This window comes from Mustelus asterias, unplaced genomic scaffold (genome assembly GCF_964213995.1).
Source record: "Mustelus asterias unplaced genomic scaffold, sMusAst1.hap1.1 HAP1_SCAFFOLD_253, whole genome shotgun sequence".
In the NCBI taxonomy this organism is placed as follows: domain Eukaryota; kingdom Metazoa; phylum Chordata; class Chondrichthyes; order Carcharhiniformes; family Triakidae; genus Mustelus; species Mustelus asterias.
The window spans coordinates 579,849-605,146 of NW_027590220.1; the positions used below are offsets into that span (position 1 = coordinate 579,849).

The 25,298-nt window shown below is 51.5% G+C and overlaps 1 protein-coding gene across 1 annotated transcript; it reads right to left on the bottom strand.

Annotated features, from left to right (window-relative positions):
- Positions 1 to 3,737: 3,737 nt before the first annotated feature.
- LOC144485957 (fucolectin-1-like) lies at positions 3,738 to 16,339 on the bottom strand. The gene is made up of 4 exons (XM_078204029.1): positions 16,251 to 16,339; positions 8,766 to 8,833; positions 7,442 to 7,727; positions 3,738 to 3,915 (listed from the first exon to the last, which is right to left on the bottom strand). The coding sequence occupies exons 2-4, from the start codon at positions 8,830 to 8,832 to the stop codon at positions 3,762 to 3,764; spliced, it is 507 nt and encodes a 168-aa protein (XP_078060155.1). The 5' UTR covers position 8,833; positions 16,251 to 16,339; the 3' UTR covers positions 3,738 to 3,761.
- Positions 16,340 to 25,298: the final 8,959 nt, after the last annotated feature.

Below are 25,298 nucleotides of genomic sequence, written 5' to 3' on the forward strand. Positions count from 1 at the left end.
GTCCATGCCAGCCCGTGGACACCCAGGTGTCCTTTCCAATCCCACATTCCTGCACCCGGCCTGTAGCTTACAACCTTTAAGGGGCAGTCCCGTTAGTGTGAGAATGTTCCAGAACCCGCTCCTGAGGCCTGAGTGAAATGTTCTCTGAACTCAGCCGCTGTCTCGGTCTGTTACTGCGTCTCAGTGAGGAAGCGCCCCCCCCTCCCCCTCCCGACACACCTCCCAAAGCAGCCGTGCCCACCTTGCCAAATGCTCTGTCAGCTCGGTAACCATCCAGTCCCCACCCCACTGCCCCCTGCCACACCCCCACCACCCCCCATTACCCCCTCACCACACTCTGCCATCCTCGCCATCCTCATGCCCCCTCCCCTGGCCCCAGCAGAGCCCTGGTTGTAAAAGCCTGGATTTCACTCCCCCCACTGGGTCTCTCTCCCCCCCCCCCCCCGACACATCCTCATTCTGCTAACTCCCTCATGGGGGGGTCAGCGGGAGGCGGCCAAGGGGCAGCAGGGCCGAGCGGTGACACCAGGGTGAACCCCAGGAGAGAGGGTCAGGGTGGGAGTCAGGGTGGGGTCAGGGTGGGGGTCAGGGTGGGGTCAGGGTGGGAGTCAGGGTGGGGTCAGGGTGGGGGTCAGGGTGGGGGTCAGGGTGGGGGTCAGGGTGGGGTCAGGGTGGGGGTCAGGGTGGGGGTCAGGGTGGGGTCAGGGTGGGGGTCAGGGTGGGTGTCAGGGTGCGGTCAGGGTTGGGGTCAGGGTGGGGGTCAGGGTGGGGGTCAGGGTGGGGTCAGGGTGGGGGTCAGGGTGGGGGTCAGGGTGGGGTCAGGGTGGGGGTCAGGGTTGGGGTCAGGGTGGGGGTCAGGGTGGGGGTCAGGGTGGGGTCAGGGTGGGGGGGGGTCTATAGTGAGGGGCTGCTCCTGCAACAAAGCCCAGTGCGGTGAGGAGCCCAGGGTTCAGAACATGGGGCAGTCGGAGGCCATTCAGCCCCTCAATCCTGTTCCACCATTTAACCAGATCCTGTCTGATCATCTCCCTCTGTTCCAACTTTTCCCCCATTACCACAGAATCATAAAACCCCTACAGTGCAGAAAGAGGCCATTCGGCCCATCGGGTCTGCACCAACCACAATCCCACCCAGGTCCTATCCCCATAACCCCATGCATTTATCCTAGCTAGTCCCCCTGACACTAAGGGGCAATTTAGCACGGCCAATCCCCCTAACCCGCACATCTTTGGACTGTGGGAGGAAACCAGAGCACCCGGAGGAAACCCACGCAGACACGGGGAGAATGTGCAAACTCCACACAGACAGTGACCCGAGCCAGGAATGTAACCTGGGTTCCTGGAGCTGTGAGGCAGCAGTGCTAACCACTGCGCCACCGTGCCGCTCATCCTCTTATCTCGATGTCATTAGTCTCCAGAAATCTATCGATATCTGTATTGAATCTGTCGACTTGTTGAACCTCTGCAGCCCTCGGGGGTAGAGTTCCAAAGATTCCCTCTGAAGAAATTCCTCCTCCTCTCAGTGTTAAATGGCCTGTCCTTTACTCTGAGACTGCCTTCTCTGGTTCTAGTCTCACCAGCCAGGGGGAAACACCTTATCCGCATCTCCCCTGCCAAGAATTTTGTAAGTTTCAATGAGATCACTTCTCATTCTTTCAAACTCCAAAGAACACTCGCCCAATTTCCACAATCTCTTCTCGTAAAACAACTCTGCCATCCCAGGGATTAATCTGGTAAATATCCATCGCACTTCCTCTACGGAAAGTCTATCCTTCTTTAAGGAAGCAGACCAGAACGGTACACAGTTCTCCAGGAGATTCCAGGAGTTACAGATTAAATTCCGGGACACTTACTGGGAGTAAGAATCCTGAGAGAAAACTCAGACAGAACCTGCAACAATATCTGATCATCGCCTGACCCAGTATTGGAGCTGTGTCTGGGGGAGGGGAGGGGGAGCGGCTGCTCGACTGGGTGAGGCGGTTGGGGGCCAGAGATCATTTACTGGAATCTCCAGGATGCTCCCAACTAGAATTGGCAACTTCAAACTTCCTGACATTGCCAAGGAACTGGAGTAAGTTGTTCCGGGTGGAATTGGGGCCAACCGGGCGGGAGAAACACAGAACATTCCAGTAAATCCATTCTGCTGACAGGATTCTGACTTTCCATCCAATTCCCAATCGGAGCGACCTTTCCCCAGTTACTGTCCCAACAGAACCATTGGGTGAATGAACAGTCAGACCGAGAGTTCAATCACTTTATTGAAGAGGGATTATCCTGCGGGGAGAGGGTATATCGCAGTGAAGCTGGATCGCCAATGCCAGTGGGATCACGAACGCCGTGCGGATGATGCGGATTCAGAACTGCAGACAGGAGTCACAAGGAACGATTCGCAGATCCGAGGGCGAGAGAATCGCAGCAGGAAACACGGGAGGATCGCAGAGATTCCCACACCCGCACCTGCACCAAACCAAACATTAACAAAGATTAACAAACATACCAGCGTCTCGAAACAAACCCTCCCCACAACACCCAGAGACTCACTGCAGGGGTCACCCTCGGCAGCAGGGGTCACTCCGGGTTCAGGGGTCACTATGGGTTCAGGGTGGCTCTGGGTTCAGGGGTCACTCTCGGTTCAGGGATCACCCTCGGTTCAGGGGTCATTCTCGGTTCAGGGGTCACTCTCAGTTCAGGGGTCACTGTGTTCAGGGATCACCCTCAGTTGAGGGATCACTCTCGGTTCAGGGGTCACTCTGGGTTCAGGAATCACCCTCAGTTGAGGGATCACTCTCGGTTCAGGGATCACCCTCGGTTCAGGGGTCATTCTCGGTTCAGGGGTCACTCTCAGTTCAGGGGTCACTGTGTTCAGGGATCACCCTCAGTTGAGGGATCACTCTCGGTTCAGGGGTCACTCTCGGTTCAGGGGTTGCTCTCGGTTCAGAGGTTGCTCTCCGCCCGGGGGTCACTCTCGGTTCAGGGGTCACTCTTGGTTCAGGGGTTGCTCTCGGTTCAGGGGTCACTCTCGGTTCAGGGGTCACTCTCGGTTCAGGGGTTACTCTCGGTTCAGAGGTTGCTCTCCGCCCCGGGGGTCACTCTCAGTTCAGGGGTCACTGTGTTCAGGGATCACCCTCAGTTGAGGGATCACTCTCGGTTCAGGGGTCACTCTCGGTTCAGGGGTCACTCTCGGTTCAGGGGTTGCTCTCGGTTCAGAGGTTGCTCTCCGCCCGGGGGTCACTCTCGGTTCAGGGGTCACTCTTGGTTCAGGGGTTGCTCTCGGTTCAGGGGTCACTCTCGGTTCAGGGGTCACTCTCGGTTCAGGGGTTACTCTCGGTTCAGAGGTTGCTCTCCGCCCCGGGGGTCACTCTCAGTTCAGGGGTCACTGTGTTCAGGGATCACCCTCAGTTGAGGGATCACTCTCGGTTCAGGGGTCACTCTCGGTTCAGGGGTCACTCTCGGTTCAGGGGTTGCTCTCGGTTCAGAGATTGCTCTCCGCCCCGGGGGTCACTCTCGGTTCAGGGGTCACTCTCGGTTCAGGGGTCACTCTCGGTTCAGGGATCACTCTCGGTTCAGGGGTCACTCTCGGTTCAGGGGTTGCTCTCGGTTCAGGGGTCACTCTCGGTTCAGGGGTCACTCTCGGTTCAGAGGTTGCTCTCCGCCCCGGGGGTCACTCTCGGATGTTACTCTCGGGACCGATCTGAGTGGGGGTTGGGGGTCACTGAGCCACTGTTTCAATGACACGAACCTTGTGATTGGTCATCCTGTTGCTTAGTGATGGTGGTCGCTTCCATACACAGTGACCTCGGGCAATGCCAGCGAGCCCTGGCGGCCCGGAATCAGCACGGTGATGTATCGGCCGGACATCCCATTACAACGGAAATTCTGCGTCTCCCCGGCACCAATCGACATAATCATTGCACACCTGTCAACACCGAGGGAAAAGATCAGGAACAGCAGGAGGCCATTCAGCCGGTCTAGCCTTCCTATCCCATACTAACCCCATCCCTGGTTAGACATTGCTGCCCCATATCCCAGCAGCCCACGCTCTGTGACAATCCATCCTCTGCTCCAACACTCAAACCATTCAGCAAGATTACCCAGCGCCCCACTTGTGGAAATTAACTTGAGATTTCATTAGCCTGTAGCTGGAGTTCGCCTGTAGCTGGAGTTCGCCTGTAGCTGGAGTTCGCCTGTAGCTGAAGTTTGTCTGCAGCTTGGGTTTTGCCTGTGCAGGGGTGGGGGAGGGGGGGGGGCGGGGTGGGGGGAAGTCTGCCTGTAGCTGGAGTTCAGTTATAATGGGGAGATCACCTGTCGTGGGAGTTCGCCTGTAGCTGGAGTGTGTCTGTCACTTGAGTCACTTCCTAGGATGGGGTGGAGGGGGGGACAGAGTCCACCTGTAGCAGAAGCTTGCCTTTTGTGACAGTTTGCTTGTACTGGGAGTGTAACTGTAAGCAGTGGTGTCGCGCTATTGGAGCAAACTGGAGAGTGCTGTGCCGGCAACTACAACCAGAGTCCCAGTGAGGAGAGGCCAGGAGAGGGTACAGTGGGGTGTGGGGTACAGGAGAGGGTACAGTGGGGTGTGGGGTACAGGAGAGGGTACAGTGGGGTGTGGGGTACAGGAGAGGGTACAGTGGGGTGTGGGGTACAGGAGAGGGTACAGTGGGGTGTGGGGTACAGGCAGGGATACAGTGGGGTGTGGGGTACAGGAGAGGGTACAGTGGGGTGTGGGGTACAGGAGAGGGTACAGTGGAGTGTGGGGTACAGGAGAGGGTACAATGGGGTGTGAGGTACAGGCGGGAGTACAATGGGGTGTGGGGTACAGGAGAGGATACAGTGGGGTGTGGGGTACAGGCAGGGATACAGTGGAGTGTGGGGTACAGGAGAGGGTACAGTGGGGTGTGGGGTACAGGCAGGGATACAGTGGGGTGTGGGGTACAGGAGAGGGTACAGTGGGGTGTGGGGTACAGGAGAGGGTACAGTGGGGTGTGGGGTACAGGAGAGGGTACAGTAGGGTGTGGGGTACAGGCAGGGATACAGTGGGGTGTGAGGTACAGGCGGGAGTACAATGGGGTGTGGGGTACAGGAGAGGGTACAGTGGGGTGTGGGGTACAGGAGAGGGTACAGTGGGGTGTGGGGTACAGGCAGGGATACAGTGGGGTGTGGGGTACAGGCAGGGATACAGTGGGGTGTGGGGTACAGGAGAGGGTACAATGGGGTGTGGGGTACAGGAGAGGGTATAATGGGGTGTGGGGTACAGGAGAGGGTATAATGGGGTGTGGGGTACAGGAGAGGGTACAATGGGGTGTGGGGTACAGGAGAGCACCAGTGCATTGGGAGGTAGAGGGCCTGATTTTACCATTTTGAGTCTAAGGGCCCGATTTTACTTTGCTCCCGTTTTTGGGCGCGGAATCGCGGTAAAGTTGGGCGTCGGGCCTATACCGCGATCGGCACCCGATTCCGAGCAGATCGCGGCGTTACCGACACCCGATTCGGGCGCGGGTTCGGCCCGTGCCCGAATCGGGCGGCCCGACGATTTAAATGCATTAGCATGCATTTAAATCGACTTAATGAACCGCACGCTCAACTCTACCGCCAAATCCCACTTTACCGTCTTCCGGCCCGATCCGCATCCGCGTTTTTAGCAACCTGGGGAATAAAAGTCCGAAGTGGATTTCTATTCTGCCGGGGAACCTCCGAAGCACTCTCTGCCCTTGTGAAGACACCATCCTCCTCGACCATCCTTCGCAGACCCCCCGCTAACCACCCCGGCAGACCCCGCCCCCCTCGGATCAGACCTCCCTGGGAGGCAGGCCCCCTCGGTAGACCCCCCACCCCTGGAATCGGACCCCCCTGGGAGGCAGGCCCCCCTCGGTCGAGCACACCCCCAACCTACCTCGATCGCTGGTCTCCCTCCACCATCCTTCCGTCAGCAAGATAAGCTGTATGTTCCTCAGCTAGATCCACTTTGCTCAACACAAGGATGGTCCTTCTGCCTTGTGGGTCCATCTGGCTCACCAAGTCAGTTACAATACTGCGTTCAGCATCTACTGAACCATCTTGGATACAAAGGATAATGAATGGTTCTGGTCGATCTTCCTGGTGTTATCAGTACTATAACATCAGGAATGGCTGCCGACACCAAGGATATAATTTTTAGCATAAACAAGGCTTACATGCAGAACCCTAATGCCATTATCCTTTGTATCCAAGATGGTTCAGTAGGTGCTGAACGCAGTATTGTAACTGACTTGGTGAGCCAGATGGACCCACAAGGCAGAAGGACCATCTTTGTGTTGACCAAAGTGGATCTAGCTGAGGAACATACAGCTTATCTTGCTGACGGAAGGATGGTGGAGTGAGACCAGTGATCGAGGTAGGTTGGGGGTGTGCTCTGCCGAGGGGGCCTGCCTCCCAGGGGGGTCTGGTCCCGGGGAGGGAGAGGGGGAGGTCTGCCTCCCAGGGGGGTCCGATTCCAGGGGTGGGGGGTCTACCGAGGGGGCCTGCCTCCCAGGGGGGTCTGATCTGGGGGGAGGGGGTCTGCCAGGGTGGTTAGCGGGGGGGTCGGCGAAGGGTGGTCGAGGAGGATGGTGTCTTCACAAGGGCAAAGAGGGCTTCGGACGTTCCCCGGCAGAATAGAAATCCACTTCGGACTTTTATTCCCCAGGTTGCTAAAAGCGCGGACGCGGATCGGGCCAGAAGACGGTAAAGTGGGATTTGGCGGTAGAGTTGGGCGCGCGGTTCATTAAGTCGATTTAAATGCATGCAAATACATTTAAATCGTTGGGCCGCCCAATTCGGGCACGGGCCCGAACCCGCGCCCGAATCGGGTGTCAGTAACGCCATGATCTGCTCGGAATCGGGTGCAGATCGCGGTATAGGCCCGACGCCCAACTTTACCGTGATTTCGGGCGCGAAGTTTTAGGGCATAGAAACCCTACAGTACAGAAAGAGGCCATTCGGCCCATCGAGTCTGCACCGACCACAATCCCACCCAGGCCCTACCCCCATATCCCTACATATTTTACCCACTAATCCCTCTAACCTACGCATCTCAGGACATTAAGGGGCAATTTAGCATGGCCAATCAACCTAACCCACACATCTTTGGACTGTGGGAGGAAACCGGAGCACCCGGAGGAAACCCACGCAGACACGAGGAGAATGTGCAAACTCCACATAGACAGTGACCCAAGCCGGGAATCAAACCCAGGTCCCTGGAGCTGTACTACTGTGCTAACTACTGTGCTACCATGCCGCTTTTGGTAAAATCAGGCCCAGAGTGTAAATCCCTCAGCCTAACACTGAGGCGAGGCTTAGTCTGTCCTGTTGAATCCTGCCTTCCCTCAGAAAGAACAGTGTATCCTGTTTTTGATTCAAGTTCCCTGTGTTATCACCGGCAGGAATGGAGCAGGCAATGGCTCCAATTGGAGAATCTTGCTGCAGTTTACCTCGGGTTGGACTTGCCGTTGTTTTCCAGCGAGTCTCCAGTGTGAATCTCTGCTCCGTTCAGGCTTTGTGTATCGATGTCTATCCTGTTGGTGATGGACACACTGACTATGTGAAAGGAAGCCAGCAGATCCAGTCTCCACCAGGGCTCCTGTTCAGTGTCAGTGATGGAGCAGGATCCCAGGCTGCAATCCGCATTCGCATTCCCGTCCACCGCGTTGATGGCATTCCCAAGATAATTCTGCAAACTGGACTGGGTGGCTCTCCCTTGTAGAGCCAAATTTATGTCTAAAAGTCAAAGAGAGAGATTTGAAATGTTTGCATCCCATCACAATATTTGCCTTCATTGCGAGAGGTTTCGAGTACAGGAGCAGGGATGTGTTGTTGCAATTACACGGGGCCTTGGTGAGGCCACACCGAGAGTATTGTGTGCAGTTTTGGTCTCCTTTTCTGAGGGAGGATATTCTTGCTCTCGAGGGAGTGCAGCGAAGGTTTACCAGGCTGATTCCGGGGATGGCGGGACTGATGTCTGAGGAGAGATTGACGAGGTTAGGATTGTTTTCACTGGAGTTCAGATGATGAGGGGGGATCTCAGAGACTTATAAAATTCTAACAGGACTAGACAGGGTAGATGCCGGGAGGATGTTCCCGATGGTGGGGGAGTCCAGAACCAGGGGTCACAGTCTGAGGATTCAGGGTAGACCATTTAGGACGGAGATGAGGAGACATTTCTTCACCCAGAGAGTGGTGAGCCTGTGGAATTCATTCCCACAGGAAGTAGTTGATGCCAAAACATTGAATGTATTCAAGAGGCGGCTGGATATAGCACTTGGGGCGAATGGGATCAAAGGTTATGGGGAGAAAGCAGGATTAGGCTATTGAGTTGGATGATCAACCATGATCGTGATGAATGGGGGAGCAGGCTCGAAGGGCCGAATGGCCTCCTCCTGCTCCTATCCTCTATGTTTCTATGTTTCTATGTAATAAATACCTTCTTCACTCTCTTCCGCAAGGGACTGTAGTGTGGGGTTACAGTTTCCCTTCAGACTCTATTCCATTCATCGGAGCCTCGACCCTATCTAACTCTGCTCCTGTTCACCTGTCAGCCCCGCTCCCACAGTCTTCCCCAGACAAGGCAATGTCTCCACTTCACACTCTATCCGAGGACAAGCCTCATGTGCCTGTCTTTCCCCCATGTGACTCTCTCTCCGTCTCTCTCTCCCTCTTTCCCCTCGCTCTCCCTTTCTCTCCATGTGTCCATTGACTCTCTGCCCTGGATCACACCTCAAGCCCACACCCATCCTGGAAAAGCAGTTTGCTTCCTACCCGGATCAACGTGTCCATTTCCCAATCCAGACATCATGAGGATCACAGCAAGAACTGGGAGAAACATCCTGCGGAGAGACAGACAGGAATTTAGCACCGAGAGCGGAACTTACAAACATTCTAAGAGAGGAAAGGGTGAGAAAGCGGTAGATTTTTTTCAGTGAGGTCAGTAAGGGAATTCCTGACACTCCGTGCCCAACAGAATCCGTATTGCAAATCTCAGCGGGCACGGGGATTGGTCGCTGTAAAACTGACTGCTGAACTCTCGGGGAGACATTGCGCAGGAGTGTCAATCTCCCAGCGTACTGGACACTCTGTGTCCCTGCCAGGACCTCACCCCCCCACCCCCCAATCACTGCCCCAGACAACCACCACCCCGACTGATTTACCCCCACCCCCTCCCCACCCCCTCCCCACCCCTCCCACCCCCCAATCACTGCCCCGGACAACCACCACCCTGACTGATTGCCCCCCACCCCCTCCCCACCCCCTCCCCACCCCCCAATCACTGCCCGGACAACCACCACCCCGACTGATTTACCCCCACCCCCTCCCCACCCCCTCCCCACCCCCCAATCACTGCCCCGGACAACCGCCACCCCGACTGATTGCCCCCCACTCCTTCCCCACCCCCTCCCCATCCCCTCCCCACCCGCCCAATCACTGCCCCGGACAACCGCCACCCCGACTGATTGCGTCCCCACCCCCCCCCCCCCACCCCCCCCAACCCCCCAATCACTGCCCCAGACAATCGCCACCCCAACTGATTGCGTCCCCACCCCCCCCACACCCCCAAAACCCCCAATCACTGCCCCGGACAATCGCCACCCCGACTGATTGCGCCCCACCCACCGATCGTCACCCCAGCCTCTCAATCGCTACCCCAATCACCAATCATTGCCCCCACTGATCAACAACCCCTTCTGCGCCCCCTTCCCCAATGGAGCTTACCATCTGCCTCCCCCATCAGGCTCCACCTATCAGACCCCACCCCCTCAGACCCCACTCCCTCAGGCCCCACGCCCTCAGGCCCCATGCCCTCAGACCCCACCCCCCTCAGACCCCATCCCCTCAGACCCCACCCCCTCAGGCCCCACCCCCTCAGACCCCACCCCCTCCGGCCCCACCCCTTCAGGCCCCGCCCCCTCAGCCCCGACACTGCTCAGTGCCATTTCCCGGTGAGTATAATTTCCCAGACTTCCTCCCTCCCATTTCCTGATTTTTGGCCAGTTCTGGGATGTGTACTGGACAGTGAAGAGCGATACAGAATTCCCATTCAATTCACTCACCACATCTCTACCTTCCATTATCAATCCCCCAGACACACTTTTTATGGGGTCAGTGTTGACCTTGTGAACTTCTTTCTAATTTAAATATCGATAGAAACTTGACTGTCCACCTTTATATCACTGACTAGCTTTCCCTCAAACTCTGCCCCTGCAATAAACCAATTAACCACGGAGACGTGGGTAGAACAAGGACAGGAATGGTTGTTGGACGTTCCGGGGTACAGATGTTTCACTAAGTGTAGGGAAGCTGGTAAAAGAGGTGGAGGAGTGGCATTATTAATCAAGGATAGTTTAACGGCTGCGGAAAGGCACTTCGAGGGGGATCTGCACACTGAGATAATATGGGCTGAGGTTAGAAATAGGAAAGAAGCGGTCACGTTGTTAGGAGTTTACTATAGGCCCCCAAATAGTAATAGAGATGTGGAGGAAGAAATTGCTAAGCAGATTATGGATATGTGTAGGGGTCACAGGGTAGTTGTCATGGGGGACTTTAACTTTCCAAATATTGATTGGAACCTTTGTAGGTCAAATAGTTCGGATGGGGCAGTTTTTGTGCAGTGTGTACAGGAGGGTTTCCTGACACAATATGTGGATAGGCCGACAAAAGGTGAGGCCACATTGGATTTCGTACTGGGAAATGAACCGGGCCAAGTGTTAGATTTGGTTGTGGGAGAGCACTTTGGAGATAGTGACCACAATTCGGTGTCTTTTGTTATTGCAATGGAGAGGGATAGGGCCGTACGGCAGGGCAAGGTTTACAATTGGGGGAGAGGTAATTATGATGCGATTAGGCAAGAATTAGGGGGCATAAGTTGGGAACAGAAACTGTCAGGGAAAGGAACTAAAGAAAAGTGGAACTTTTTCAAGGAACAAATACTGGATGTCCTTGATAGGTATGTCCCTGTCAGGCAGGGAGGAAATGGCCGAGTGAGGGAACCATGGTTCACGAAAGAGGTGGAATGTCTTGTGAAAAGGAAGAGGGAAGCTTATGTAGGGATGAGGAAACAAGGTTCAGATGGCTCGATTGAGGGTTACAAGTTAGCAAGGAATGAGATGACAAAGGGGCTTAGGAGAGCTAGGAGGGGACACGAGAAGTTCTTGGCGGGTCGGATCAAGGAAAACCCCAAGGCTTTTTACTCTTATGTGAGGAATAAAAGAATGACCAGGGTGAGGTTAGGGCCGGTCAAGGACAGTAGTGGGAACTTGTGAATGGAGTCAGCAGAGATAGGCGAGGTGATGAATGAATACTTTTCTTCAGTGTTCACCAAGGAGAGGGGCCATGTTTTTGAGGAAGAGAAGTGTTACAGGCTAATAGGCTGGAGGAAATAGATGTTCGGAGGGAGGATGTCCTGGCAGTTTTGAATAAACTGAAGGTCGATAAGTCCCCTGGGCCTGATGAAATGTATCCTAGGATTCTTTGGGAGGCAAGGGATGAGATTGCAGAGCCTTTGGCTTTGATCTTTGGGTCCTCGCTGTCCACGGGGATGGTGCCAGAGGACTGGAGAATGGCGAATGTTGTTCCTCTGTTTAAGAAAGGGAATAGAAATGACCCTGATAATTATAGACCGGTTAGTCTTACTTCGGTGGTTGGTAAATTGATGGAAAAGGTCCATAGAGATGGGATTTACGACCATTTAGAAAGATGCGGATTAATCCGGGATAGTCAGCACGGATTCGTGAAGGGCAAGTCGTGCCTCACAAATTTGATAGAATTTTTTGAGGAGGTAACTAAGTGTGTTGATGAAGGTAGGGCAGTTGATGTCATATACATGGATTTTAGTAAGGCGTTTGATAAGGTCCCCCATGGTCGGCTTATGATGAAAGTGAGGAGGTGTGGGATAGAGGGAAAGTTGGCCGATTGGATAGGTAACTGGCTGTCTGATCGAAGACAGAGGGTGGTGGTGGATGGAAAATTTTCGGATTGGAGGCAGGTTGCTAGCGGAGTGCCACAGGGATCAGTGCTTGGTCCTCTGCTCTTTGTGATTTTTATTAATGACTTGGAGGAGGGGGCTGAAGGGTGGATCAGTAAATTTGCTGATGACACCAAGATTGGTGGAGTAGTGGATGAGGTGGAGGGCTGTTGTAGGCTGCAAAGAGACATAGATAGGATGCAAAGCTGGGCTGAAAAATGGCAAATGGAGTTTAACCCTGATAAATGTGAGGTGATTCATTTTGGTAGGACTAATTTAAATGTGGATTACAGGGTCAAAGGTAGGGTTCTGAAGACTGTGGAGGAACAGAGAGATCTTGGGGTTCATATCCACAGATCTCTAAAGGTTGCCACTCAAGTGGATAGAGCTGTGAAGAAGGCCTATAGTGTGTTAGCTTTTATTAACAGGGGGTTGGAGTTTAAGAGCCGTGGGGTTATGCTGCAACTGTACAGGACCTTGGTGAGACCACATTTGGAGTATTGTGTGCAGTTCTGGTCACCTCACTATAGGAAGGATGTGGAAGCGCTGGAAAGAGTGCAGAGGAGATTTACCAGGATGCTGCCTGGTTTGGAGGGTAGGTCTTATGAGGAAAGGTTGCGGGAGCTAGGGCTGTTCTCTCTGGAGCGGAGGAGGCTGAGGGGAGACTTAATAGAGGTTTATAAAATGATGAAGGGGATAGATAGAGTGAATGTTCAAAGACTATTTCCTCGGGTGGATGGAGCTATTACAAGGGGGCATAACGATAGGATTCGTGGTGGGAGATACAGGAAGGATATCAGAGGTAGGTTCTTTACGCAGAGAGTGGTTGGGGTGTGGAATGGACTGCCTGCAGTGATAGTGGAGTCAGACACTTTAGGAACATTTAAGCGGTTATTGGATAGGCACATGGAGCACACCAGGATGATAGGGAGTGGGATAGCTTGATCTTGGTTTCAGATAAAGCTCGGCACAACATCGTGGGCCGAAGGGCCTGTTCTGTGCTGTACTGTTCTATGTTCTATGTTTTCTCATTCTATGATGTGCTTTATATTCTTGACAGCGTCCTGATCTGCCATTCATTCTGTTCAATGAGGTTTAAAACAGTCTTTAACTCTCTCCGTCAGCACTGATGACAGGCCCCTCCCCTCGGAATTTCCCATTGGATGAGTCTACTCCGTGCATTCTGAAATATCTCTTTAGGTGTCGGTCACAGAGCAGTTATGTATCATAGAACTTATCATAGAATCCCTACAGTACAGAGGGAGGCCATTCGACCCATCGAGTCTGCACCGACCACAATCCCACCCAGGCCCTATCCCCGTAACCCCACATATTTACCCTCGCTAATCCCCCTGACACCAAGGGGCAATTTAACATGGCCAATCCACCTAACCCGCACATCTTTCAGACTGTGGGAGGAAACCCACGCAGACACGGGGAGAACGTGCAGACTCCACACAGACAGTGACCCGAGCCGGGAATCGAACCCAGGTCCCTGGCGTTGTGAGGCAGCAGTGCTAACCACTGATTACTGATCGATGTCTCAGCACATCAGCCAGTTCACTCTCACTGCCTCTGCCACATCGTGCTCACAATATCCTTTCGTAATCTTCAAACATTGGAGAGTGGCAAATGTTGTGCCTTTGTTTAAAAAGGGCTGCAGGGAAAAGCCTGGGAACTACAGGCCGGTGAGCCTCACATCTGTGGTGGGAAAGTTGTTGGAAGGTATTTTGAGAGACAGGATCTACAGGCATTTAGAGATGCAAAGACTGATTAGGGACAGTCAGCATGGCTTTGAGAGTGGAAAATCATGTCTCACAAATTTGATTGAGTTTTTTGAAGGGGTAACCAAGAAGGTAGATGAGGGCAGTGCAGTTGATGTTGTCTACATGGACTTTAGCAAGACCTTTGACAAGGTACCGCATGGTAGGTTGTTGCATAAAGTTAGATCTCATGGGATCCAGGGTGAGGTATCTAAATGGATACAAAATTGGCTTCTTGACAGAAGCCAGAAGGTGCTTGGAGTGGGTTGTTTTTCAAACTGGAGGCCTGTGACCAGCGGTGTGCCTCAGGGATCGGTGCTGGGTCCACTGTTATTTGTCATTTATATTAATGATTTGGATGAGAATATAGGAGGCATGGTTAGTAAGTTTGCAGATGACACCAAGATTGGTGGCATAGTGGACAGTGAAGAAGGTTATTTCCAATTGCAATGGGATCTTGATCAATTGGGCCAGTGGGTTGACGAATGGCAGATGGAGTTTAATTTAGACAAATGCGAGGTGATGCATTTTGGTAGATTGAACCAAGGCAGGACTTACTCAGTTAATGGTAGGGAGTTGGGGAGAGTTATAGAACAAAGAGATTGAGGGGTACATGTTCATAGCTCCTTGAAAGTGGAGTCACAGGTGGACAGAGTGGTGAAGAAGGCATTTGGTATGCTTGGTTTCATCGGTCAGAACATTGAATACAGGAGTTGGGACTTCTTGCTGAAGTTGTACAAGACATTGGTAAGGCCACACTTGGAATACTGTGTGCAGTTCTGGTCACCCCATTATAGAAAGGATATTATTAAACTGGAAAGAGTGCAGAAAAGATTTACTAGGATGCAATTGGGACTTGATGGATTGAGTTATAAGGAGAGGCTGGATAGACTGGGACATTTTTTCTCTGGAGTGTAGGAGGCTGAGGGGTGATCTTATAGAGGTCTATGAAATAATGAGGGGCACAGATCAGCAAGATTGTCAATATCTTTTCCCAAAGGTAGGGGAGTCTAAAACTAGAGGGCATAGGTTTAAGGTGAGAGGGGAGCGATTCAAAAGTGTCCAGAGGGGCAATATTTTCACACAGAGGGTGGTGAGTGTCTGGAACAAGTTGCCAGAGGTAGTAGTAGAGGTGGGTACAATTTTGTCTTTTAAAAGCATTTAGACAGTTACATGGGTACGATGGGTATAGAGGGATATGGGCCAAATTCGGGCAATTGGGATTAATTTAGGGGTTTTTAAAAAAAGGGCGGCATGGACAAGTTGGGCTGAAGGGCCTGTTTCCATGCTGTAAACCTCTATGACTCCTTTGAACCAGCCCAGCAGATTTCCATCTCTAAAGGGTGTTAATAAACCAAATGGGCTTTTACAGCAATTACTGAGTCAGTTTTACTCAATGTGAGTGTCCCAGAGAACCCCCCCTCCCAAAAATATAAACACATTCCCGGGACGCCCCCCCCCTGTAAATATTAACAAACTCCCGGAGACCCCCCCCCCTGTAAATATTAACACACTCCCGGAGACCCCCCCTGTAAATATTAACACACTCCCGGAGACCTCCCCTGTAAATATCAACACACTCCCGGAGACCCCCCCCTGTTAATATTAACACACTCCCGGAGATCCCCCCCCCCCCGTAAATATTAACACACTCCCGGAGACCCCCCCTGTAAATATTAACACACTCCCGGAGACCTCCCCTGTAAATATTAACACACTCCCGGAGACCCCCCCTGTAAATATTAACACACTCCCGGAGACCCCCCCTGTAAATATTAACACACTCCCGGAGACCTCCCCTGTAAATATTAACACACTCCCGGAGACCCCCCCCTGTAAATATTAACACACTCCCGGAGACCCCACCCCCCCCGTAAATATTAACACACTCCCAGAGCCCCCCCCTGTAAATATTAACACACTCCCGGAGACCCCCCCTGTAAATATTAACACACTCCCGGAGAGCCCCCTGTAAATATTAACACACTCCCGGAGACCCCACTGTAAATATTAACACACTCCCGGAGACCCCCCCTGTAAATATTAACACACTCCCGGAGACCCCACTGTAAATATTAACACACTCCCGGAGACCCCCCCTGTAAATATTAACACACTCCCGGAGACCCCACTGTAAATATTAACACACTCCCGGAGACCCCACTGTAAATATTAACACACTCCCGGAGACCCCCCCCTGTAAATATTAACACACTCCCGGAGACCCCACTGTAAATATTAACACACTCCCGGAGACCCCCCGCTGTAAATATTAACACACTCCCAGAGACCCCCCCCGTAAATATTAACACACTCCCGGAGACCCCCCCCCTGTAAATATTAACACACTCCCGGAGACCCCCCCCCTGTAAATATTAACACACTCCCGGAGATCCCCCCTGTAAATATTAACACACTCCCGGAGACCCCCCCTGTAAATATTAACACACTCCCGGAGACCCCCCCGTGTAAATATTAACACACCCCCGGAGACCCCCAGTAAATATGAAACTTCTCTCTCACCTGCCTGGGTTGTTTGGAGGTGAGTGCAGGATTTGATAGCGTGGATTCTCTGCTGCTGGATAAAGCCACACTGGCTCCTTATTTATAGTCTCCCTCGCCCTCCCCCCCCCGCCCCCCCCCCCCCCCGCCGCCCGTATCCCACCGTTACGCAGTGTGTTGGTCAGTTGCCAGGTGTTGCAACAGAGGCAGGGAGAGGCTGAGGGATTTAGAAATCAGTAAACACTTCAAACTGCCTGGAAAATCCTACATGGAGAGAGTGGGAGACAGTAATAAAGAGGGGAAAGAGACAAAACAAAATGACATACCAAATAAGGGCTGGAGTAGACCACTCGGCCCATCGAGCCTGCTCCCCCATTCTATCTCATCATGGCTGATCTCGGGTTTCAACTCAATTTTCCTGCCCACTCCCTAGAGAGACAGAGTACAGGAATGAGATAGAGAATCTGGTGAACTGGTGCGGCAAAAATAATCTCTCCCTCAATGTCAACAAAACGAAGGAGATGGTCATCGACTTCAGGAAGTGTAAAGGAGAACATGCCCCTGTCTACATCAACAGGGACGAAGTAGAAAGGGTCGAGAGTTTTAAGTTTTTAGGTGTCCAGATCACCAACAACCTGTCCTGGTCCCCCCACGCTGACACTATAGTTAAGAAAGCCCCACCAATGCCTCTACTTTCTCAAAATACTAAGAAAATTTGGCATTTCAGCTACGACTCTCACCAACTTTTACCGATGCACCATAGAAAGCATTCTTTCTGGTTGTATCACAGCTTGGTATAGCTCCTGCTCTGCCCAAGACCGCAAGGAACTACAAAAGGTTGTGAATGTAGCCCAATCCATCACACAAACCAGCCTCCCATCCATTGACTCTGTCTACACTTCCCACTGCCTCGGCAAAGCAGCCAGCATAATTAAGGACCCCACGCACCCCGGACATTCCCTCTTCCACCTTCTTCCGTCGGGAAAAAGATACAAAAGTCTGAGGTCACGGACCAACCGACTCAAGAACAGCTTCTTCCCTGCTGCTGTCAGACTTTTGAATGGACCTACCTTGTATTAAGTTGATCTTTCTCTACACCCTAGCTATGACTGTAGCACTACATTCTGCACTCTCTCCTTTCCTTCTCTATGAACGGTATGCTTTGTCTGTATAGCGCGCAAGAAACAATACTTTTCACTGTGTGTTAATACATGTGACAATAATAAATCAAATGTCCCTTAATTCATACGTTCACAGCTCTCCAAGTGAAGAAGTTTCTCCTCATCTCAGTCCAAAACAATTGACCCCTTATCCTGAGACTGTGCCCCCGTGTTCTAGATTCCCCTGACCATGGGAAACAATCTCTCAGCACTGTCCATCAAACCCCTTCATAGGAACATAGAAATTAGGAGCAGAAGTTGGCAATTCAATCCTTCGAGCCTGCTCTGCCTCAATCAGATCACAGCTGATCTCTCCCTGGTCACAAATCCACCTCTCCACCTGTTCCCCGTTTCCCTTTTTGTGTTAGAAATATATCTCTCTCCTTCTTGAAACCATTCAATGATTCAGATCCCACCGCGCGATGGGGCAGCGAGTTCCACAAATTCACCCCCTCTGTGAGAAGTAGTTCCTCCTCATCTCAGTGTTAAATCTACCGCCTCTCAGCCTATACCCTGTGACCTCTTGTTGCAGATTGTCCCACAAGGGGAAACATTGGGTCTACATTTACTTTATCAATCCCTTTTAAAATGTTATATCCCTCGATCAGACCCTCTCTCGTCCTTCTAAACCCCAGCGAGTACAAACCCAAACTGTTTAATCTCTCCTCATACGTCAACCTTTCATCCCCGGAATCAATCTGGGGAACCCCCTCTGAACTGCCTCCAACACCACCACATCCTTCCTCGAATAAGGAGATCAAAACTGGACACAATCCTCCAGATGTGGTCTCACCAACACCTGATACAATTGCAGCAACAACAATCTTGCAGATTTTGCCTCTCATTCTTCTAAACTCCAGCGAGTAGAGACGTTTATTAATTTAACCACTCGTTCTCGGACAAGGCCCCCATCCCAGGGAACAATCTCGTAAACATTCACTGGAACCATCTCCAATGTGGAGGCCAGACCTGCACACAGGGATCCAGATGGGGGATGGGATTCTCCGATCCTGTCCGTGCCATTCCGCTGTGAAAGTTAAACGGAGAACTTGGCGTTCCAGCGAAAGCTCCATTCACTGTCAGCAACACTGGAGAATCCCACGAGGGCGAAGGAATGATGAGCTCTCCGTAACTGTGAACAACTCGAGCAAGAATGTTTATATTCTCATTCTCCATCACCTTCCAATCAAGGCCAACATTCCATTGTCCTCCTTGTTGCATGCTGCACCCACACGCCAGCTTTGTGTTCCTCGCACCAGCCAAACCTCTCTCAACATCAACTTTAACAAGTTTCACAACTTTTAAAAAACGTTCTAATTTTCTATTCTTTCAACCAAAGTGAATAATTTCACTCTTCCCCAAGAATCACAGAATCTTCGGCATGGAGACAGGCCCTTCGGCCCAAACTGGGCCACGCCGACCAACAAGCCCATCTAAGCGAACCCCATTTGCCTGCATTTGGCCCATATCCCTCTGAACCTTTCCTGTCCATGTATCTGTCCAAATGCCTTTTAAATGTTGTCAATGTCCCTGCCTCAACCACTCCTCCGGCAGCTCATTCCACACACGCACCACCCTCTGTGTAAAAAAGTTGCTCCTCAGGTTCCCATTAATTCTTTCCCCTCTTAACTTAAACCTCTGCCCTCTAGCTCTCCATTCCCCAACCCTGGGAAAAAGACTGAGTCCGTTCACCCTATCCATGCCTCTCATGATCTTATACACCTCGATAAGATCACCCCTCAGTCTCCTACACTCCAAAGAAAAAAGTCCTCGCCTGTCCAAACTCTTTGAGTCCTGGCAACATCCTTGTAAATCTCTTCTGCACTCTCTTCAGTTTAATAACATCTTTCCTCTCGCAAGGTGACCAAAACTGAACACAATCAAAGAACAAAGAACAATACAGCACAGGAACAGACCCTTCGGCCCTCCAAGCCCGCGCCGCTCCCCGGTCCAGGATTGAATCCTGAATCCAGGATCCCCGCCCAATTTTCCAGCCTATCTACATACCAATATCCTATCCACCGAGCTGTCCCTCACAGCTACGATGCTTTGTTCATTACAACCTATTAACTCACCCCCACCCCCCCATTCCAGACCATGTGATCTCCAGGGAGAGGCGAAAACCCAGAGTGAAAAACCCCAGGGCCAATATGGGGAAAAAAATCTGGGAAATTCCTCTCCGACCCCCTGAGGCGATCGAAACGAGTCCAGGAGATCACAATGGCCCTGATCGGAAAATGCTTCCCAACCCTATTCATTTCCACTTCCACGAACACCATATGAATTCCCTGCCCCCGAGACAGGTTCCCAACTATCCGCAGTCTCGCTCTGTACTGGCACCAGCAAGATGATCATAGAATGAAGCCTTGAAACGAGAAACAAGGAACAATTAGCCCTCCAGTTGCGGCCTCACCAACGTCCTGTACAATTGCAACATAACTTCCCAACTTCTATACTCAATGCTCTGGCTGATGAAGGCCAGCATGCCAAAAGCCTTCTCCACTGCCCTATCTACCTGTGACTCCACCTTTACAGAACCATGCACCTGAACTCCAAGATCCCTCTGTTCCATGATGCTCCCTAAGGTCCTACCATTCACCGTGAAAGTCCTTCCTTGATTTGACTTTCCAAAATGCAACACCTCACACTTATCTGTATTGAACTCCATTTGCCATTTCTCAACCCACTTCCCCAGCTGATCAAGATCCTGCTGCAATTTTTGATAACCTTCCTCACTGTCGACAACACCACCTATTTTAGTGTCATCAGCAAACTTACTGATCATGCCGTGTACATTCTCATCCAAATCGTTGATATAGATAACAAACAGCAATGGGCCCAGCACTGACCCCTGAGGCACACCACTAGTCACAGGCCTCCAGTCTGACAAGCATCCTTCCACCATTACCCTCTGCTTCCTACCATCAAGCCAATTGTAAATCCAATTTGCCAGCTCTCCCTGGATTCCATGTGATCTAACCTTCTAGAGCAGCCATGTGGAACCTTACGGCTACTCTCTGCTCCAGTCCATTACTCAATCCTCTCTCTAATGCTAATATATTACCCCCCAATCGTACCAGCCCTCTAAGCAGCACCTTATTGAATGCCTTTTGGAAATCCGGCGCTTCTACATCTACTGGTTCACCTTTATCTACTTTAATAGTTACATCATCAAAAACGTCCAATCAATTTGTTAAGCAGCGGCGGAATTTTGATTTGATTTGATTTATTATTGTCACACGTATTAACATACAGTGAAAAGTATTGTTTCTTGTGCACTATACAAAGCATACTGTTCATAGAGAAGGAAAGGAGAGAGTGCAGAATGTAGTGTTACAGTCATAGCTAGGGTGTAGAGAAAGATCAACTTAATGCAAGGCAAGTCCATTCAAAAGTCTGATGGCAGCAAGGAAGAAGCTGTTCTTCAGTCGGTTGGTACGTGACCTCAGACTTTTGTATCTTTTTCCCGAAGGAAGAAGGTGGAAGAGAGAATGTCCGGAGTGCGTGGGGTCCTTAATTATGCTGGCTGCTTTTCTGAGGCAGTGGGAAGTGTAGACAGAGTCAATGGATGGGAGGCTGGATTGCGTGATGGATTTGGATACATTCACAACCTTTTGTAGTTCCTTTCTATGGGGCATCTGTAAAAGTTGGTGAGAGTCGTAGCTGAGATGCCAAATTTCTTTAGTCTTCTGAGAAAGTGGAGGCGTTGGTGGGCTTTCATAACTATAGTGTCAGCATGGGGGGGACCAGGACAGGTTATTAGTGATCTGGACACCTAAAAACGTGAAGCTCTCGACCCTTTCTACTTCGTCCCTGTTGATGTAGACAGGGGCATGTTCTCCTTTACGCTTCCTGAAGTCGATGACAATCTCCTTCATTTTGTTGACATTGAGGGAGAGATTATTGTTGCCGCACCAGTTCACCAGATTCTCTATCTCATTCCTGTTCTCTGTCTCTGTACTCTCGACCTTGCATCAGCGAGCGGGTTTCTCAGCAGCGAAGGCTGGCGTTCCGGTCACTGACAGCGGAATCTTCCGGTCCCATCGCTGTCACTGGGATTTCCCACTGAGGTCACCCCGGTGTCACTGGGAAGTGAGTGAAGGGGGCTACATTGCCAGCGGAACCAGAGAATCCGGCACAAACAGAAAGTGGGAGAATTCCGGCCAGGATTTCCCTTCAGTAAAACCATGCTGACTCGGCCTAATCACTCTATTTTTCTAAGTGCATTATTAAGACTTTCCTCATTATCGATTCCAGAACTTTCCCAGCAACTGACATCATTCTAATCAGCCAATAGTTCACCGTGTTCACTCTCCCTCGTCTCCTGAAAAGTGATGGAACAATGGTCTTTAAGAAAGAGGTTGTGCTGGAATCTTTGAATGGCATCAAGATAGATAAGTCGCCGGGTCCAGATGGGATGTACCCCAGGTTGCTGTGGGAGACGAGGGAAGAGATTGCAGAGCCTCTGGCGATGATCTTTGCGTCGTCGATGGAGACGGGAGAGGTGCCGGAGGATTGGAGGATTGCGGATGCAGATAGCCCAGGAAATTACCGACCGGTGAGTCTAACCTCAGTGGTTGGTAAGCTGATGGAGAAGATCCTGAGGGACAAGATTTATGAGCATTTAGAGAGGTTTAGTACGCCCAAGAATACTCAGCATGGCTTTGTCAAAGGTAGATCGTGCCTTACGAGCCTGGTGGAGTTCTTCGAAAATGTGAAGAAACACATTGACGAAGGGAAAGCGGTAGATTTGGTTTATATGGATTTTAGCAAGGTGTTCGATAAGGTTCCCCCATGCAAGGCTTCTAGAAAAAGTGAGAGGGCATGGAATCCAAGGGGCTGCTGCCCGGTGGATCCAGAACTGGCTTGCCCAAAGGAGGCAGAGAGTGGGTATAGATGGGTCTTTTTCTAAATGGAGGTCGGTCACCAGTGGAGTGCCCCAGGGATCTGTTCTGGGACCCTTGCAGTTTGTCATTTTCATAGATGACCTGGATGAGGAAGTGGTGGGATGGGTTGGTAAGTTTGCCGATGACATGAAGGTTGGTGGGGTTGTGGATAGTCTGGAGGGATGTCAGAAGTTACAGAGGGACATAGATAGGATGCAAGACTGGGCGGACAAGTGGCAGATGGACTTCAACCCATATAAATGCGTAGTGGTCCATTTTGGCAGGTCAAATGGGATGAAGGAGTACAATATAAAGGGAAAGACTCTTAGTACTGTAGAGGATCAGAAGGACCTTGGGGTCCGGGTCCATAGGACTCTAAAATCGGCTCCGCAGGTTGAGGAGGTGGTTAAGAAGGCGTATGGTGTGCTGGCCTTTATCAATCGAGGGATTGAGTTTAGGAGTCCGGGGATAATGATGCAGCTATATAAGACCCTCGTCAGACCCCACTTGGAGTACTGTGCTCAGTTCTGGTCGCCTCATTACAGGAAGGATGTGGAAAAGATTGAAAGGGTGCAGAGGCGATTTACAAGGATGTTGCCTGGATTGAGTGGCATGCCTTATGAGGATAGGCTGAGGGAGCTCGGTCTTTTCTCCTTGGAGAGACGTAGGATGAGAGGAGACCTAATAGAGGTATATAAGATGTTGAGAGGCATAGATCAGGTGGACTCTCAGAGGCTTTTTCCCAGGGTGGAAATGGCTGCTACGAGAGGACACAGGTTTAAGGTGCTGGGGGGAAGGTACAGGGGAAATGTTAGGGGGAAGTTTTTCACACAGAGGGTGGTGGGCGAGTGGAATCAGCTGCCGTCAGCGGTGGTGGAGGCAAACTCAATAGGGTCTTTTAAGAGACTCCTGGATGAGTACATGGGACTTAATAGGATGGAGGGTTGTAGGTCGGCCTAAAAGGTAGGGATATGTTCGGCACAACTTGTGGGGCCGAAGGGCCTGTTTTGTGCTGTAGTTTTTCTCTGTTTCTATGTTTCTATGGCCAGCTTCCCAGCCAATGGGACCATTTCCAAATCCAAGCAACTTTGGAAAATCATAGTTAACACATTCACTAATCAGAGAATCCCAAAAGTGCAGGAGGAGACCATTCGGCCCATCAGGTTTGTACTGACTCTGTGACAAAGTACCTTGCCCGAGCCCTTTCCCCCAACCTATCCCCATAGCCCACATTTAGCATGGCTAATCCACCTACGCTATACATCTTTGGACTGTGGGAGGAAACCGGAGCACCCAGAGGAAACCCACGCAGACACGGGGAGAACGTGCAGACGCCAGACAGACAGTCACCCAAGCCGGGAATTGAACCCATGTCCATGGCGCTGTGAGGCAGCAGTGCTGCTCTACTATTTCTGCATTTATCTCTTTTAGATCCCTGGGGTGTAATCTCAGTAATGGTGATTGCGAAACTATCATCAATTGTTGTAAAGACCCATCTGGTTCACTAATATCTAACCCCGTGCTGTACCTGTCCTGGGAGTGTTTGATGGGGACAGTGTAGAGGGAGCTTTACTCTGTATCTAACCCCGTGCTGTACCTGTCCTGGGAGTGTTTGATGGGGGACAGTGTAAAGGGAGCTTTACTCTGTATCTAACCCCGTGCTGTACCTGTCCTGGGAGTGTTTGATGGGGAGAGTGTAGAGGGAGCTTTACTCCGTATCTAACCCCATGCTGTCCCTGTCCTGGGAGTGTTTGATGGGGACAGTGTAGAGGGAGCTTTACTCTGTATCTAACCCCGTGCTGTACCTGTCCTGGGAGTGTTTGATGGGGACAGTGTAGAGGGAGCTTTACTCTGTATCTAACCCCGTGCTGTACCTGTCCTGGGAGTGTTTGATGGGGAGAGTGTAGAGGGAGCTTTACTCCGTATCTAACCCCATGCTGTACCTGTCCTGGGGGTGTTTGATGGGGGACAGTGTAGAGGGAGCTTTACTCTGTATCTAACCCCGTGCTGTACCTGTCCTGGGAGTGTTTGATGGGGAGAGTGTAGAGGGAGCTTTACTCCGTATCTAACCCCATGCTGTACCTGTCCTGGGAGTGTTTGATGGGGGACAGTGTAAAGGGAGCTTTACTCTGTATCTAACCCCATGCTGTACCTGTCCTGGGAGTGTTTGATGGGGACAGTGTCGAGGGAGCTTTACTCCGTATCTAACCCCATGCTGTCCCTGTCCTGGGAGTGTTTGATGGGGACAGTGTAGAGGGAGCTTTACTCTGTATCTAACCCCGTGCTGTACCTGTCCTGGGAGTGTTTGATGGGGACAGTGTAGAGGGAGCTTTACTCTGTATCTAACCCCGTGCTGTACCTGTCCTGGGAGTGTTTGATGGGGAGAGTGTAGAGGGAGCTTTACTCCGTATCTAACCCCATGCTGTACCTGTCCTGGGGGTGTTTGATGGGGGACAGTGTAGAGGGAGCTTTACTCTGTATCTAACCCCGTGCTGTACCTGTCCTGGGAGTGTTTGATGGGGAGAGTGTAGAGGGAGCTTTACTCCGTATCTAACCCCATGCTGTACCTGTCCTGGGGGTGTTTGATGGGGGACAGTGTAGAGGGAGCTTTACTCTGTATCTAACCCCGTGCTGTACCTGTCTTGGGAGTGTTTGACGGGGGACAGTGTAGATGGAGCTTTACTCTGTATCTAACCCCGTGCTGTACCTGTCCTGGGAGTGGTTGATGGGGACAGTGTAGAGGGAGCTTTACTCTGTATCTAACCCCGTGCTGTGCCTGTCCTGGAACTGTTTGATGGGGGACAGTGTAGAGGGGGCTTTACTCTGTATCTAACCCCGTGCTGTGCCTGTCCTGGGAGTGTTTGATGGGGACAGTGTAGAGGGAGCTTTACTCTGTATCTAACCCCGTGCTGTACCTGTCCTGGGAGTGTTTGATGGGGGACAGTGTAGAGGGGGCTTTACTCTGTATCTAACCCCGTGCTGTGCCTGTCCTGGGAGTGTTTGATGGGGACAGTGTAGAGGGA

Coding starts and splice junctions, on each gene's coding strand:
- LOC144485957 (XM_078204029.1), bottom strand. CDS start 8,832: ATGTTTCTCCCAGTTCTTGCTGTGATCCTCATGATGTCTGGATTGGGA. Junction 7,728..8,765: donor AAATGGACACGTTGATCCGG/GTAGGAAGCAAA, acceptor TTTGACTTTTAG/ACATAAATTTGGCTCTACAA. Junction 3,916..7,441: donor AACGGCAAGTCCAACCCGAG/GTAAACTGCAGC, acceptor CGGTGTTGACAG/GTGTGCAATGATTATGTCGA.